The sequence below is a fragment of the Paramisgurnus dabryanus genome, chromosome 12 (genome assembly GCF_030506205.2).
Source record: "Paramisgurnus dabryanus chromosome 12, PD_genome_1.1, whole genome shotgun sequence".
NCBI lineage: Eukaryota > Metazoa > Chordata > Actinopteri > Cypriniformes > Cobitidae > Paramisgurnus > Paramisgurnus dabryanus.
Window position 1 is genome coordinate 3,078,772 of NC_133348.1, and position 14,055 is coordinate 3,092,826.

Here is a 14,055-nt window from a genome sequence, read left to right on the forward strand (position 1 = left end):
ATTTAATTATTTTTATGTGCGCTGCGTGTGTCTGCGCAGGTGCATGTTTTTACAGTCATTAAGTAATCGTGTAAAAAATCAGGATTATGATTTTTCCCATAATTGAGCAGCCCTATCTCTGACATTTCCTTGCACTAGAGGTTGTTAGCGCGCAGAGGGTTAAAACCAGCGCGTGTCCTGTTCTCGCTCTCTGGCACGCAAAGAGCGTCTGGGCTTTAATGACGCACTCAGATTAATGGCATTAGTTTTAAGAAAGATGCATTCATGACGGTGTTGCTCTTGTTCTTTTTTCCACCAATCAAGTCTTGTCATAAATGAACAAATAAATAAATGAGTAAACTACTGCCCCGCCCCCCGATACTATCGTGTATCGCCGATCTCACAGGCTGACGATAGGACGATCTCAAAATGGGGCATATCGCCCAACACTAGTGTGAGCGGCTATCAGTGTATCTTAAAGACGTATGCCCCGATCGTATGCAGCCATCGACTAGCAGTAGCAGAGCGACATGAGCTTAATTTCAATGGAGACTTGCCGACTTTCGGCGATGCGTGTGTCAGTGGCCGTTGTTGGGAACAACTACCATTGAGAGTGAAGAAGTGGAGTTGAAATTACTACATTACTCATTTGTTTATAGCAACAAGAATTAGGGATGACCTCATTAAAAAGAAACGTGTGACACACAACGAGAAAGTCGCTGGTGGTCTGAACAGTGCATTATGTAGTATTTATACTAACATCAGTTTATTTATTAATTTCAGATGATGCATTCATCAACCCACAGCTCGCCAAGATTTTCGAACGCGTCCGTCAGAGCGCAGACTTCATGCCGATCAAACAGATGATGGTACCATCTACTTAAATCCCAAGCCAATTGTTGAGCTTTATTTAAAGGTACAGAGTACACATTTCACACATATGTTTGCTCTGCAGAAAGCCCTGAACAATGACCTGGGCCCGAACTGGAGGGATAAATTGGACATGTTTGAAGAAAGACCCTTTGCTGCTGCATCCATCGGACAGGTCCATCTGGCCAGGATGAAAGATGGTCGAGAAGTTGCCATGAAAATCCAGGTTTGTTGCAGGATGTCTTCCTGTATGAAAAGTGAACATCAAAACATGCTTTCTTCATCAATCAATATTTTGTGAAAAATTTGCAGGTCGGTTTTCAATGTATCTAAGGCCAGAAGTCTCATATTATATTCAACCATTTGTAACATGTCCAAAATTATGTCTGAAGAACAAAAAGTTAAAGAACTGCTACAGGTTTTTTTCTGGATCTCTCATTGTCAGGCCTGTCTCCGATCTCTATAATGTTTTAGCTTACAGACTGAACTGTTATTGTGTGATGTTTTTGGAGCCTGGTGTGATTTGCTCTTTCTTTTCTTGCAGTATCCTGGAGTTGCACAAAGCATCAACAGTGATGTAAATAACCTGATGACTGTACTAAGCATGAGCAATGCACTTCCTGAAGGTGAAGAACTCATTACGCGTTTAATAAACTGATCTCAGTTTGTACGTCAGTTAGGTTTTTTGGATATCCAAATAAGTTCATTGATATGAGGCCATGGCCTGATGAATAGTCTGAGAGCTCAGACAGGTTGCGTAGTGAGGATGATGCACAGGCGACCCAGATTCATGACTTGAGTCATTTCTTTCCACACACACCTCAGCTCTCTGTGTCCTACTGTATGTATTCATTAAAACTTTTAAAGGTGACATAAAATGATATGAGGGGGGTATTTATCCTTGTTCTGTGATGTGACATGTTGACAAAAATTTTTTTGTTTAGGTCTGTAATGCCTTAGAAGCTTCCTAAAAATCTCTCTCAGATAGCTCTATTAGGGTGGGGGATTTTAAACAAGTGGTTTTGCACCTATTTGGCTCCCCCTACTGGCTTAACTTGCGATCTCATTACTGATTGGCTGACTTTGCTGCCACTCAAAAAATGTAGCCAATTATTTTAAAGTGGAGGGGCAGTGAGATGCCTGTGATGTCATAAGCATCAGTTTTTCAGATTGGGTCGTTTTCTGGCTGACATTTCTAAAAGAGGAATTTCTATGAGACTGAGATGTTTAGCATGTCTAGCACTTTTTGTATGTTAGTGAATGTGGTAAAAATGTAAGAAGACTAGGTAAAAAAAATTTTTCATTCTCTGTCCCCTTTAATCTTGAAAAGCACCCCCATTCTGGCCTGAAACCATGAAAATACCTACTTTCACTAAAAGGGCTGTTTTTACTAAACCATTTATAGTATAAGCATAACTGTGGTATCATTAGATAGAAGACACTTTGAGCTTCGTTTTCCATGTTTCAAAATTATTTTAAGATTAAAAAAAAAAAAGTTAGAGAGGCTGAAGTACATTGTAATAAAAATTTTTTTGCATAACATCTTTTTTAACACTAAAAATCTTAATGATAAATATATGTGTGAAACCTATTAATGCAATGAGGCCAAAGCCACAAGTCTAAAGAAGTTATATTTCACGTTTGAAGTCAATAGACCCAAAAATGAGGTTCTTGCAAGAGTTTTTGTAAGACTAGTGCCTTTTCTAAGTGCCAGTCAGCCACAAAATAAAAGTCTTTTGTTTACATGCATACACGTTCGTTCTTTTTATTGTTTATCCTTATATAAGCGTATAAAATGCCGTATCCACACCAGGAAATAAAGCTTCACACAAAGATCGTTGAATTCGTGTTCTAATTGGCTACACGTTCTGTCTATCAATATTTTCCATGAAGTCATTGGAGGAACGCGCGAGTCAGATGACGTCACGATATTAGACAGCGCTGTTTGGATATTATGTATTATACTCCCGCCTACTTGTACAATCAAGTTCGAGCGCTGGTTTTGAACGCGAGTGTGCTCTCATATACAAGTGTTACGATGTAAATAGTCCTCAGATTGTATATTATAATCTATTAGAAGACGTGCATCTGAAATCTGATGTAAACAATGGAAAATATATCCATATTTCACGGATTATACGCATTTGTGGACAAAACTGGTCATTGGATGTACTTTGTTGGAGAGTTTTTATGGGTTATTCACACATCTGAAACAGACTGGATTCGTTTCGCGTTCCTTATACCAGCACAAAGGTAAGGAGTCAGTTTATATTATGCATGTTGTTATCTGGACTTCTGTAATAAAATACTATATTTATGATACTAGAGCAATTTTATCTCAAAACGGACACCATACACTGACGCTAAACCCTTAGACCTTTTAAACGATGTATAGTAGTGTTATTATTATTGTTGTTTGTACACAGTAGGCTATTTATATATTGTTAGCAGCATTAAAAAAAACTGACGTCCTTCCGTCCGCGAGCTAGTGCGCGTCGAGAGGTTAAGTAAACTTACAGAAAGTCATTTATAAATAAAATATTTTTGTTGCCACCTAAATAATAGTTTAATGGAATATTAGACAGAAAATATCGTACTTCTGTCACCAATTTTAAAGGGACACTACACTTTTTTTAAATTTTCCAGCTCCCCTAGAGTTAAACATATTTTATTTTTACTGTTTTGAAAAACATTCAGCTGATTTCCGGATCTGGCGGTATCACTTTTAGGATAGCTTAACATAATCCATTGAATCTGATTAGACCATTTAGCATTGCGCTCAAAAATAGACAAAGAGCTTCAATATTTTTCCTATTTTAAACTTGACTCTTTTGTAGTTAAATCAGGAACTAAGACTGTAAAATTAATAGTTGCGATTTTCCAGGCAGATATGGCTAGGAACTATACTCTCATTCTGGCGTAATAATCAAGAAATTGGCTGCCATACCATTGCTGCAGCAGGCGCAATGATATTACATAGCGCCCAAAAATAGTTCCCTTGGTAACTTTGAATGTCTGTGCACTTGGATCTGAGTTTAAGGTGATATGAAAGTCAGTTAATGAAGGGTCGATAAATTTCAGACTGTACTTTGACCAAGATTTTGTGAGGCCAAAATAGTTTTTATGGGTGTGCCAAATATGTTCATATAAACTACGAAGAATTACGGGCATCTTAATGTATTATGATTCATTCATTTCCCAAATGTGATCCACGTTACATTTTCAAAGTAATGTCTGCTTGTTTGTTTGTAGCTCAAAAGCCGCTGACTCATCTGTGACTGTGTTTTGTATATGATTTTGCAGGTTTGTTCCCAGAGCATTTGATGGATGTGATGCGTCGTGAGCTGACGTTGGAGTGCGATTACATTAGAGAAGCCAAGTGTGCTCGGAAATTCAAGTGAGTCAAGAAAACCGGAGATCTTAGCTTTCATCTATATTAAAGAATTGTGTTCATCCATATAAACATATAATATGACATTACACATTTACACATACATTTATGCATTTGGCAGATGCTTTTTTCAAAGCGACTTACAGTGTCTATATGTTTATTCAATACATCTGTTCACTGGGAATCAAACCCCAACCTAACATAATGCTTTACCAACTGATCTACAAATGCTTTTTTATTGTCACTTGCTTGACCCTGAGATCATTTCAGACACCTTTGTGCCTGATACAAGACCTAAAATTATCCAAGCTCTGCCTGTAGCCCAATGCCCTTTGAGGAAAGTTTTCTCAAGGCAAAAATAAACATTACAACTGCTCGCAATGATCGGGCACGTCTGTATTCTCATATAATATCATCTTTCGAGCGCCGCTATTAGAACGCAAGACTAAAAATATCGCCTCATCATTTAGGACATAGTAGGACAGGGTTTGAATGACCTGGTGTGAAGGAACAGTTTGTGTGCTGACAGGTTTTAAGTAAAGCAGAACTGGAAATGGTAAATATTGATAACCGGTTTGTCCACCCCATGACCTGTTATCTGTTGAGCACCCTGTTTTTCACAGGGATTGTGAAGAATCACACGTTCAAAGATAAACGTGTCACACATAAGGAAATGTATTTAACTGAATGTCTTCATCTTTAAGTAGATCAGTCAGGGTTTGAGTGTTTATTAAGGGCAAACTGACTGTTGACAAATTAACTTATCTTGAGATTATCTTATCTCTTTGTGTTTGTGTGGGGAAGTCCAATTGATTTTATTGAATTGGTTTGTTTGGCCAATTAAATCAGAGATTTCATATCCGAGTCATCAATCGATAGTGTTTGAGAAGTTCATATACGAAACCCTTTTTTCATGATTTTCACAAAAGTTTAATGCCTCCCAGAAAATTATCTTCTTTAAATATATATACACACAATATATTAAATGAAAGAACAGACCCTCTGCTTTCAAACTAATTTTTTTTATCCTACCGTCATCAGTTCTCTTTTTATCACCTCTGAAATATGGGTAGGTTTCTTCAAAAACAACAAATTTTACAAACATTTTTGGAAAGGACTTTTGATAGAGATCAGATGCAGAGTGATCCTCAAAACTTTGGCCTAGTGCGACACTTCCGGGTTTTATAAGTTGTGGAAGTGCGTCACCTGGTGGATAATAGCAGTATTGCGAATTGACGAGATAACTTGTTAATGGCGTGGAAAGAGTTAAAGGAAAACACCAGTTTTTCAATATTTTATTATGTTCTTACCTCAACTTAGATGAATTAAAACATACCTATCTTTTTTTTTAATGCATGCACGTTTAATTTTTGTACAGCGTTTCTTGAATGTACAAGCATTTAGCCTAGCCCCATTCATTCCTATGGCTCCAAACTAAAGTTTTATTTTGTGCCACCATACTTACTCGTGTAACTACTCATGTAACAGTCTTTAAATAGCGAAAACATGAAAGTGTTTGGTGGCTTCTAAATGCATCCCTGTTTGGAGCCATAGGAATGAATGGGGCTAGGCTAAATGCTAACAGTCACGACACGCTGTATAAAGATTAAAAGTGCACACGTTGAAGAAAAGGTATGTATTAATTTTGTCTAAGTTGAGGTAAAAACATAATAAAATATTGAAAAACGGTGGTGTTTTCCTTTAAGTGCGTCTGACGTACACACCAAATGCGTAATCAGCAATTTGCACAAGAAGATTACATACACAATCAATTCAAAGACCTAATCTCACGCGGGCCGATGCAAATGCTGCGACTCTGACAACACAATCGCCGCAAAAATTTGCTATTCGCATCTAACATGTCTTTGCGCAATTAGAAAATATTTTACTCAAGGGAAAATTTAGCATGCTATGAAGTTGAATCCCTCAAGTAATCTAGATCAAGGAACGCGATGCTTGTCGTTTGGTGTGTACGCAGCAAAAGTTCAGTAATTTTACTTCAGTGGCAATGAAAAAGTTATGCCTTATTTTTACATATGTCACTTTCGTATTTTATTGCTATTTAACAAATTTGACTGTCTTTGACAACTAGAAAGATTGCAAATGATGAAACTGAACCACACATTATGAATAGGGCTTTAGATAACTTTGACATGGTGTTTAGCGGATTATGTCAAACAAGCTGAATTTCTGAATGACCTGTGCACAGTATTAAGCAAATTTTAACCGAAGGTATTTGATGAACAATACGTGCCGAGAGCATTCGGTTTATATCATTATTTCATTTGGGACGGAGGTGGTGTTCATCGGCTTATGCATCTGAGCTCCTTGTTTTTAGAAGTCACTACATTTTACATCTTTTTTTGTATCAAAATAAATACTCTGTTATCACAGTTTTGCATTTTGTCTAAATGTGTCAGTGTGCGAAAACCCAGCTATAATAATTTTTTGTAAATTATTGTTTTGTACATTAAATCATCCTACATAAGGTAAAGAATATTCTGTTAAAACTATAACCTGGATAAGTTTAATATTGACTGAGGAAGATTGAAATAAAACTCTGATGCTTATTTTAGTAACTTTTTCGATGGTTTAGTATCAAATGTAGTATCACTGTACTTTAATGTATCAGCAGCTTGTAGTTCAGCGAGCTACAGTTTCAAAATACCATTTCCCTGACTAAAGCTGTTATACCCACATATTATGGTCTTAATATAACATACTGTTTTGTCTGAAAAAAACCCCCACCTTGTTATGTTTGATGAGACAGGAAAATAACCATGCAATTGAATTTCCTTTAGTTCTTTTAGGCTAAGCCCTTATGCATACCGCGTTCATCACCCTGATTTGCTGAAGCGCACAAATTAAAATCACAGCTTTCCCTTCAAAGCAGAGGCTCACCCGAGTGTGTGCTCTTTAGCACGTCCTGTGGTGCACGTGCGATATGGCATGCTTGTGTTCACTGACTCAGATGCTCTGTGGTTTTTGACAGGGAGCTTTTAAAAGATCACCCATTCTTCTACGTGCCAGAGGTAATCGACGAACTCAGCAGCCAGCACGTCCTCACCACCGAGCTGGTGCCGGGATTCCCTCTGGACCAGGCCGAGAATCTCTCACAAGATCTGAAAAACGAGGTATCAGCTGAGATCTTTTACTGTTAAAATAAGGCACACCACAGTCTGAGAGATTTTTTTTTTTAAAGGACGTTACCTATATTAAGAAAGCTGTTTGGCCGATATATGGTGTGTGTGTGTGTGTGTGTGACACAACATAACATCATGTAAAAAAGTGAAATATGATTGGTCATTTTACTGTCAGTCAGACTTTGGCTTTAAATTGAGTGATACAGAGGGTCTTTTCATTTCAAACATCAAATTTAGAAATTTATGAGAAATTTACTAGCCGATAGAAAGATTTATCCGCTGATGCCGAAAAAAAATCTAAATATCGCCCTCTGCAATATATTGGCCTATCAGTAGTCTTCAACAAGGGTTTGCGGAGGTATTACTGTGTTGTTTTCCAAATATTGTTTGAATGCAATTTACACTACTTGTCAAAAGTTTTGAAGCACTCACTCGTTCTTTACTTAGTTTGATCACATTACAGAATAATAATAAACTCGTCCAAACTATGGCATAACACAAATGTAACTCTGGGAATTATGTTGGTGACTAAAAGCATCGAAAATAAATCAAAACTTTGTTATATTTTATCAATCGTCATCCTTTGCCTAAATATCGTACAGACCGTGTGTGTGTCATTTTATCAAGAAGCTTCTTGAAGTTTCACCTTAGGATGAATTTGAAATAATATTAAGGGAGTTCACATTTAATCTGCGCTCTTATTGGCTGCTTTTTCTTTAATATTCAATTTAAGTCATCTATATGAAAATAATATTTTAAAATAATTATTTTCTAATTACCAAATTTAATCTGTTTGGCACAGCTATATTTTTGTCTACAAAAGTAATTTCAAGTATTTAACCATACACCCTCAGATTAAAAGATTTTTAAGATCATAGTTAATATTTAAGTCAAGTTTGTTTGTTTATTCGAAAAATTAAATTAGGCATAAAACAAAAATGCATTAATAAATAGGCCAATAATAAAAAATGAAAACCTGATTAAAATGAACGTTACCACTATAAAATCTACTTTGTTAAATACAAATTTTATGTAGTACACTGAAAAAAATTTGATACTAATAAAACAAAGTAAACAAAATTTGTGCATTTTAATCCAATATCGTTTTTTGTTTTAATGAAAAATATTAAGTGGTTTCTAGGTGTATTATGTGTTTTAAAATCAACCTTTGTTAACATGATTAATTTAAGTTGGGACTACATAAATAATTTGTGTTGTATTAAAGCAATATAGCTAAAACTGAGTGGGAATTTCCAGTAGATGAAAAGTAAAGTAAATGAAAGTAAATATTAAAATAACTGGTTATTTTATACATTTTTTATTAAAATTAGAAAAGGGGGGACTTATTTATGTATGTTGTTTTATTGGTTTCTGTTTTGTTGTTGGGATTTTAAATTGTTACCTTTGTGCAGACAAGTAGAGCATTTGCTTAAGATGACAACAGTCTCATTAGTCCCTTTCACACATACAGTATTTACTGGTAAATTGCAGTTAACATGTCATGTGTGAACAGAACCTTTCCGGTAAATCAGTGCTCCCAATTTACCAGTAAGACAGGTTGTAAGATTACCAGTAATTTACCGGTAAGCGCTATGTGTGAACGAAAAATATAGGATTACCGGCATTTAGAACGGACGACGTCAGACCGCGCTGACAGATCGGGCCAATCAGAACGTTTTTATACAGATGACGCATTTACCACCGCACTGTTTACGTTCGTTTCCACACCCATGCTGCTTAAAAGTCGGGCACAACTGAAGTTAACATCCACATTTCTTCAAAGTTGTTTAAAACAGCTTACCATATATTTGCCAAATTGCCGACGTCCTTAGCACATTCTCTGTGAAGCCTAATGTGCAAACACAGGTTCCGTTTGACGCCGCCTAACGCAATGTTGTTTGGTCACGAGCAACTTCGCGACCGTTTGCCACAGATGTGAAAACAACAAAATACGGACCGACGATATTAAGTCATAACCGCCATTGTGTACAAATACGACACGGAGCTCGCGGCCGCGTGCCACAGGTAACTTCCGCTTTCTCTCCGAGTTTACCGGTATTTTGATACTGATGTGTGAATGTTGTCTTGCTGGTAAAAAGACGGAACGTCACTGCATGTGTGAACAGCACATTTTTCTATTTACTGGTAAATTCATTCTGGTAAATTCATGGTAATTTACTAGAATTACTGTGTGTAAGAGGCTATTGACATTTATCAGTTAGTGTTGTTTTGATCAGAAAGCATTACAAGTGTAAATGTTTTGATTTGAAAGCATTTACATTGGAAATGTTTCTGCTATAGACTGTTTCAGCAGTAACAACATAAACTGTCGTGGTCCACACGTAACTTCCGGTAAACTCGGCTTAGATTAAATAACAACAAAGTTCTTTAAACGTAGTTTATTTATATAAAAAGCAAAAAAAACACATGGATTACCTAGGAACCAAAACATTTGTTATTTTCGACGAGGCATTTGTTCAAGAGATCAGTTTAGCAACTAGTCAGACCATTAAAAAAAACAAAACCGGAATTAAAGTTCGGATCCAGTCATGTATCGCGTCAGCACACGTGCGTCTGATTAAACCGTCTATAATCAGCTTCTGTTTCAGCTGAGTGTTGGGTATGGTTAGCTTGCTAATATGTGCTGTTGCTGTAGTATAACAACTTTTATATTTAAAAAATTTGAGTAGAACTGAGATAATTTAATAATTGTAGCATTGCTGAATTTTTACTTCGATCAACTCAATTTAATTGTGCTAAGGTAACTAAAAACCATCGAGTAAGTTACAACTAAATGCATATATCTTTTAATTTTTTTTATTATAAGTGGAAAACAATTAAACAGAAAACAAAACAGCAATTGTGGTGATGATTTTTTTTCTTTTTTTTATTCTTGGTAAAATGATTAATTGTATATGTGATCTAAATTTAGATCATTTAATTGCGTGCAACCACTATCCTTAAAAAACATTGAGAAAATTTAATGAATTCTTTTTCATTATACATCAAAAAATATTTTAATATCTTTGTAATTAATATCAATGAAAAAGCATGTAAATCCAGTCTTGATACATGTACTGGGGGTCCATGCTCCTCCTCTCCATCCATTTAAAGGGGTCCTTGGCGCAAAAGACCTCTTTTATTTGGAGTCTTAAATGACCAAAATGTGGAAGCCAGTGAGACATTACTGCCACTGTGTGGTGAAAATGTTTTCGTACAGTTTTAAGGAAAATTATGTTGACATTTAAACAAGAGTACAGCCAAAAAATAAGTTTAGTTGATCAAGCTCTGTATGGACGTAATGTCCTACATTGATTTAAAATGTCAAATGAATGTGATTGAAATGTTTAAACAGACAATTTAACTGTGATTTAAACCATTATCTGTTATGTTGTCTGTAAACATTGCATTTAAACAGCCTGATTTTTGTTGAGGGTAAACTAAGTAGTACGCTTAAGTAGTTTATGCATAAACACATGGGATTTAACTGCTGTCAACTGCAGTAACCAAACATTTTGTTGATGCACAGATTTGCAGGAACATCTTGATCCTGTGTCTAAGGGAGCTTTTTGAGTTCAGATACATGCAGACCGACCCCAACTGGTCCAACTTCTTCTACGATCCACAAACTCACCGGGTAAGATCACGTGTCATGTATAAATGGTAACATTTTACAATAAGGTATTTTTAGTAAATGCAAACATAACATACTTCTATAATATTTTTTTATCTCTGCTAATGTTCATACTTCCATCCATCCAATCCACTCCATCCCATTCTATCCATCCATCCCCATCCCATCGATCCAATTCCATCCATCCCCATCCTATCTATACAATCCCATCCATCCAATCAATCCATCCATCCTATCCATCAATCCATCCCCATCCTATCTATCCAATCCCATCCATCCATTCATATCCATCCTATCCATCCAATCCCATCTATCCATTCATATCCATCCATTCCTATCCTATCCATCCCATCCATCTAATCCCATCAATCCATCCCATCCATCTAATCCCATCAATCCATCCCATCCATCCAATCCCATCAATCCATCCATCCATCCATCCTATCCATCTAATTCCATAAATCCATCCATCCCCATCCTATCTATACAATCCCATCAATCCAATCCATCCATCCATCCTATCCATCAATCCATCCCCATCCTATCCATCCAATCCCATCTATCCATTCCTATCCATCCATCCATTCCTATCCATCCATCCAATCCCATCAATCCATCCCATCCATCCAATCCCATCAATCCATCCCATCCATCCAATCCCATCAATCCATCCATCCTATCCATCTAATTCCATAAATCCATCCATCCCCATCCTATCTATACAATCCCATCAATCCAATCAATCCATCCATCCTATCCATCAATCCATCCCCATCCTATCTATACAATCCCATCCATCCATCCATTCAATCCATCCATCCCTATCCATCCAATCCCATCAATCCATCCCATCCATCCAATCCCTATCCTATCCATCCATCCAATCCCATCAATCCATCCCATCCATCCATCCAATCAATTCATCCCATCAATTCATCCCATCAATCCATCCCATCCATCCAATCCCATCAATCCATCCCATCCATCCATCCAATCCCATCAATCCATCCCATCCATCCATCCAATCCCATCAATCCATCCCATCCATCCAATCCCGTCAATCCATCCCATCAATCCATCCCATCCATCCAATCCCATCAATCCATCCCATCCATCCAATCCCATCAATCCATCCATCCTATCCATCTAATTCCATAAATCCATCCATCCCCATCCTATCTATCCAATCCCATCCATCCAATCCCATCCAATCCTATCCATCCATCTAATCCCATCAATCCAATCCTATCCATCCATCTAATCCCATCAATCCACTCATCCAATCCCGTCCATCCAATTCCATCTATTCATTCCTATCCATCCAATCCCATCCATCCATTCCTATCCATCCAATCCCATCCTATCCATCCATCCATCCAGTCCCATCCTACTCATCCCATCCATCCATCCAATCCCATCCTATCCATCCCATCCTATCCAAACCCATCCCATCCATCCTATCTATCTATGCAAGCATTTTTGCATGGATCATTTTGAGTTGGATTTTAAGTAATGAAGCTTTTTTTAAATCCACAGGTGGCTTTGCTGGACTTTGGGGCAACGAGAGGTTTTGACGAGAGTTTTACAGACCTTTATATAGAGGTAAACGTGTACAAGCAAACGTAAACCAGTACAGAAAATTTGTCGTTCTCTTTCTAATGTTTGTATTTCCTCTTTTCAAAAGATCATCAAGGCAGGAGTAGATGCAGATCGAGAAAGTGTGCTGAAACGATCCATAGACATGAAGTTCTTGACTGGCTACGAGTCCAAGGTAAAGTAACCACACCCTCAACTTTTTTTGTTTTGGTAAAACCTGTGCCAACATGACCTCTTGTACCCACCCAGTCAATGGAGAACGCTCATGTGGACGCGGTGATGATCCTGGGCGAGGCCTTCTCATCCGAGGAGCCGTTTGACTTTGGGACTCAGAGCACCACTGAGCGGATCCACAACCTCATCCCTGTCATGCTCAAACAGCGACTCGTCCCCCCGCCCGAGGAAACCTATTCACTGCACCGCAAAATGGGCGGGTCATTCCTCATATGTTCCCGCCTCGGTGCTAAATTGAGCTGCAAGGACATGTTCAATGAGGCTTATAGCAATTACTGGAGCAAGCGTGGGAAAGGACCAAGCAAATGATGGACAGTATTTCCAGCCAATCAGAGTTCAGGGTTTGGCATAGCGGAAGCACAATGCCAATTACGAATGTTGACGAATGGCACTCTTGACTGATCGAACTTTACCATCATACACATTTGTTTTTTTTTTTGGTTTTTTTTGTTTATTGAGTGTTTTTTGGAAAAATGATATCCATGGATAATGGTCGTGTAATGAAAAGATTGCTATTCCAATGGATATTTCGATGTGCCTGTCCTATAACCAAGAAAGTTGGTTACTCATCAGGCTTTGGGATTGTAAACTGTTGGCTGTAGAACTTTGAACATTTAATAAACAAGCCAACGGTTTTTCCAGGTTTCTGGACTACTTCGCATACGAGGACCGTTAACTTTGATGCATATATTGTTTAAGAAAGCATTACGTATTTTCTTTCATGGTTTTGTTTGACTCGTGAATGTCACGCACAAAGTAGACTCTTGTTAAGGCCAAAGTAAGGCGATTGATAGTTCTTTTATTTCCTTAAGATAAATCCATCTGTCTAGATTGGCTACTTTATTTTCGGTTTTCTCTGATGTACATCATTGGGCTTGACTATTTTGGTCTATGAAAACATCAAGCCTGTTTTGATATAATGCATTTTAAGATGTTAAAATATTATTGAAGATGGGATGGGGTGTCACTTCTGTAAATGAATTTAAATGTGCCTAAAAGAATCAAAGCAAGAAAAAGAAGAAAGCATTGTTTAGTGTAAGAATGACTTCATATCATGTTTGGGAGCTTTTTTCTAACAGTCTTGCTATTGGCATTCTTACTAAAAAATTGTGATAAAATTGTGATAATGATCTGAAAATATTAAATGTTTTTGAATCAAAATGCAAGTCTTGAATGTTTATATGCAGACATGTTAATCTTTATTGTTG

The 14,055-nt window shown here is 37.1% G+C and overlaps 1 protein-coding gene across 1 annotated transcript in view; it reads left to right on the top strand.

Moving 5' to 3' along the window:
• coq8aa (coenzyme Q8A, genome duplicate a) overlaps nucleotides 1-14,008 on the top strand; it is a 36,375-nt gene extending 22,367 nt beyond the window's left edge. Inside the window, exons 7-15 of the mRNA XM_065256174.2 lie at nucleotides 763-848; nucleotides 935-1,075; nucleotides 1,394-1,475; nucleotides 4,153-4,246; nucleotides 7,233-7,374; nucleotides 10,913-11,020; nucleotides 12,554-12,619; nucleotides 12,702-12,788; nucleotides 12,863-14,008. Of these exons, the coding sequence (XP_065112246.1) occupies nucleotides 763-848; nucleotides 935-1,075; nucleotides 1,394-1,475; nucleotides 4,153-4,246; nucleotides 7,233-7,374; nucleotides 10,913-11,020; nucleotides 12,554-12,619; nucleotides 12,702-12,788; nucleotides 12,863-13,156 (1,100 nt within the window). The 3' untranslated portion in view covers nucleotides 13,157-14,008. The remainder of the gene's footprint in view (nucleotides 1-762; nucleotides 849-934; nucleotides 1,076-1,393; nucleotides 1,476-4,152; nucleotides 4,247-7,232; nucleotides 7,375-10,912; nucleotides 11,021-12,553; nucleotides 12,620-12,701; nucleotides 12,789-12,862) is intronic.
• The last annotated feature ends 47 nt before the right edge of the window (nucleotides 14,009-14,055 follow it).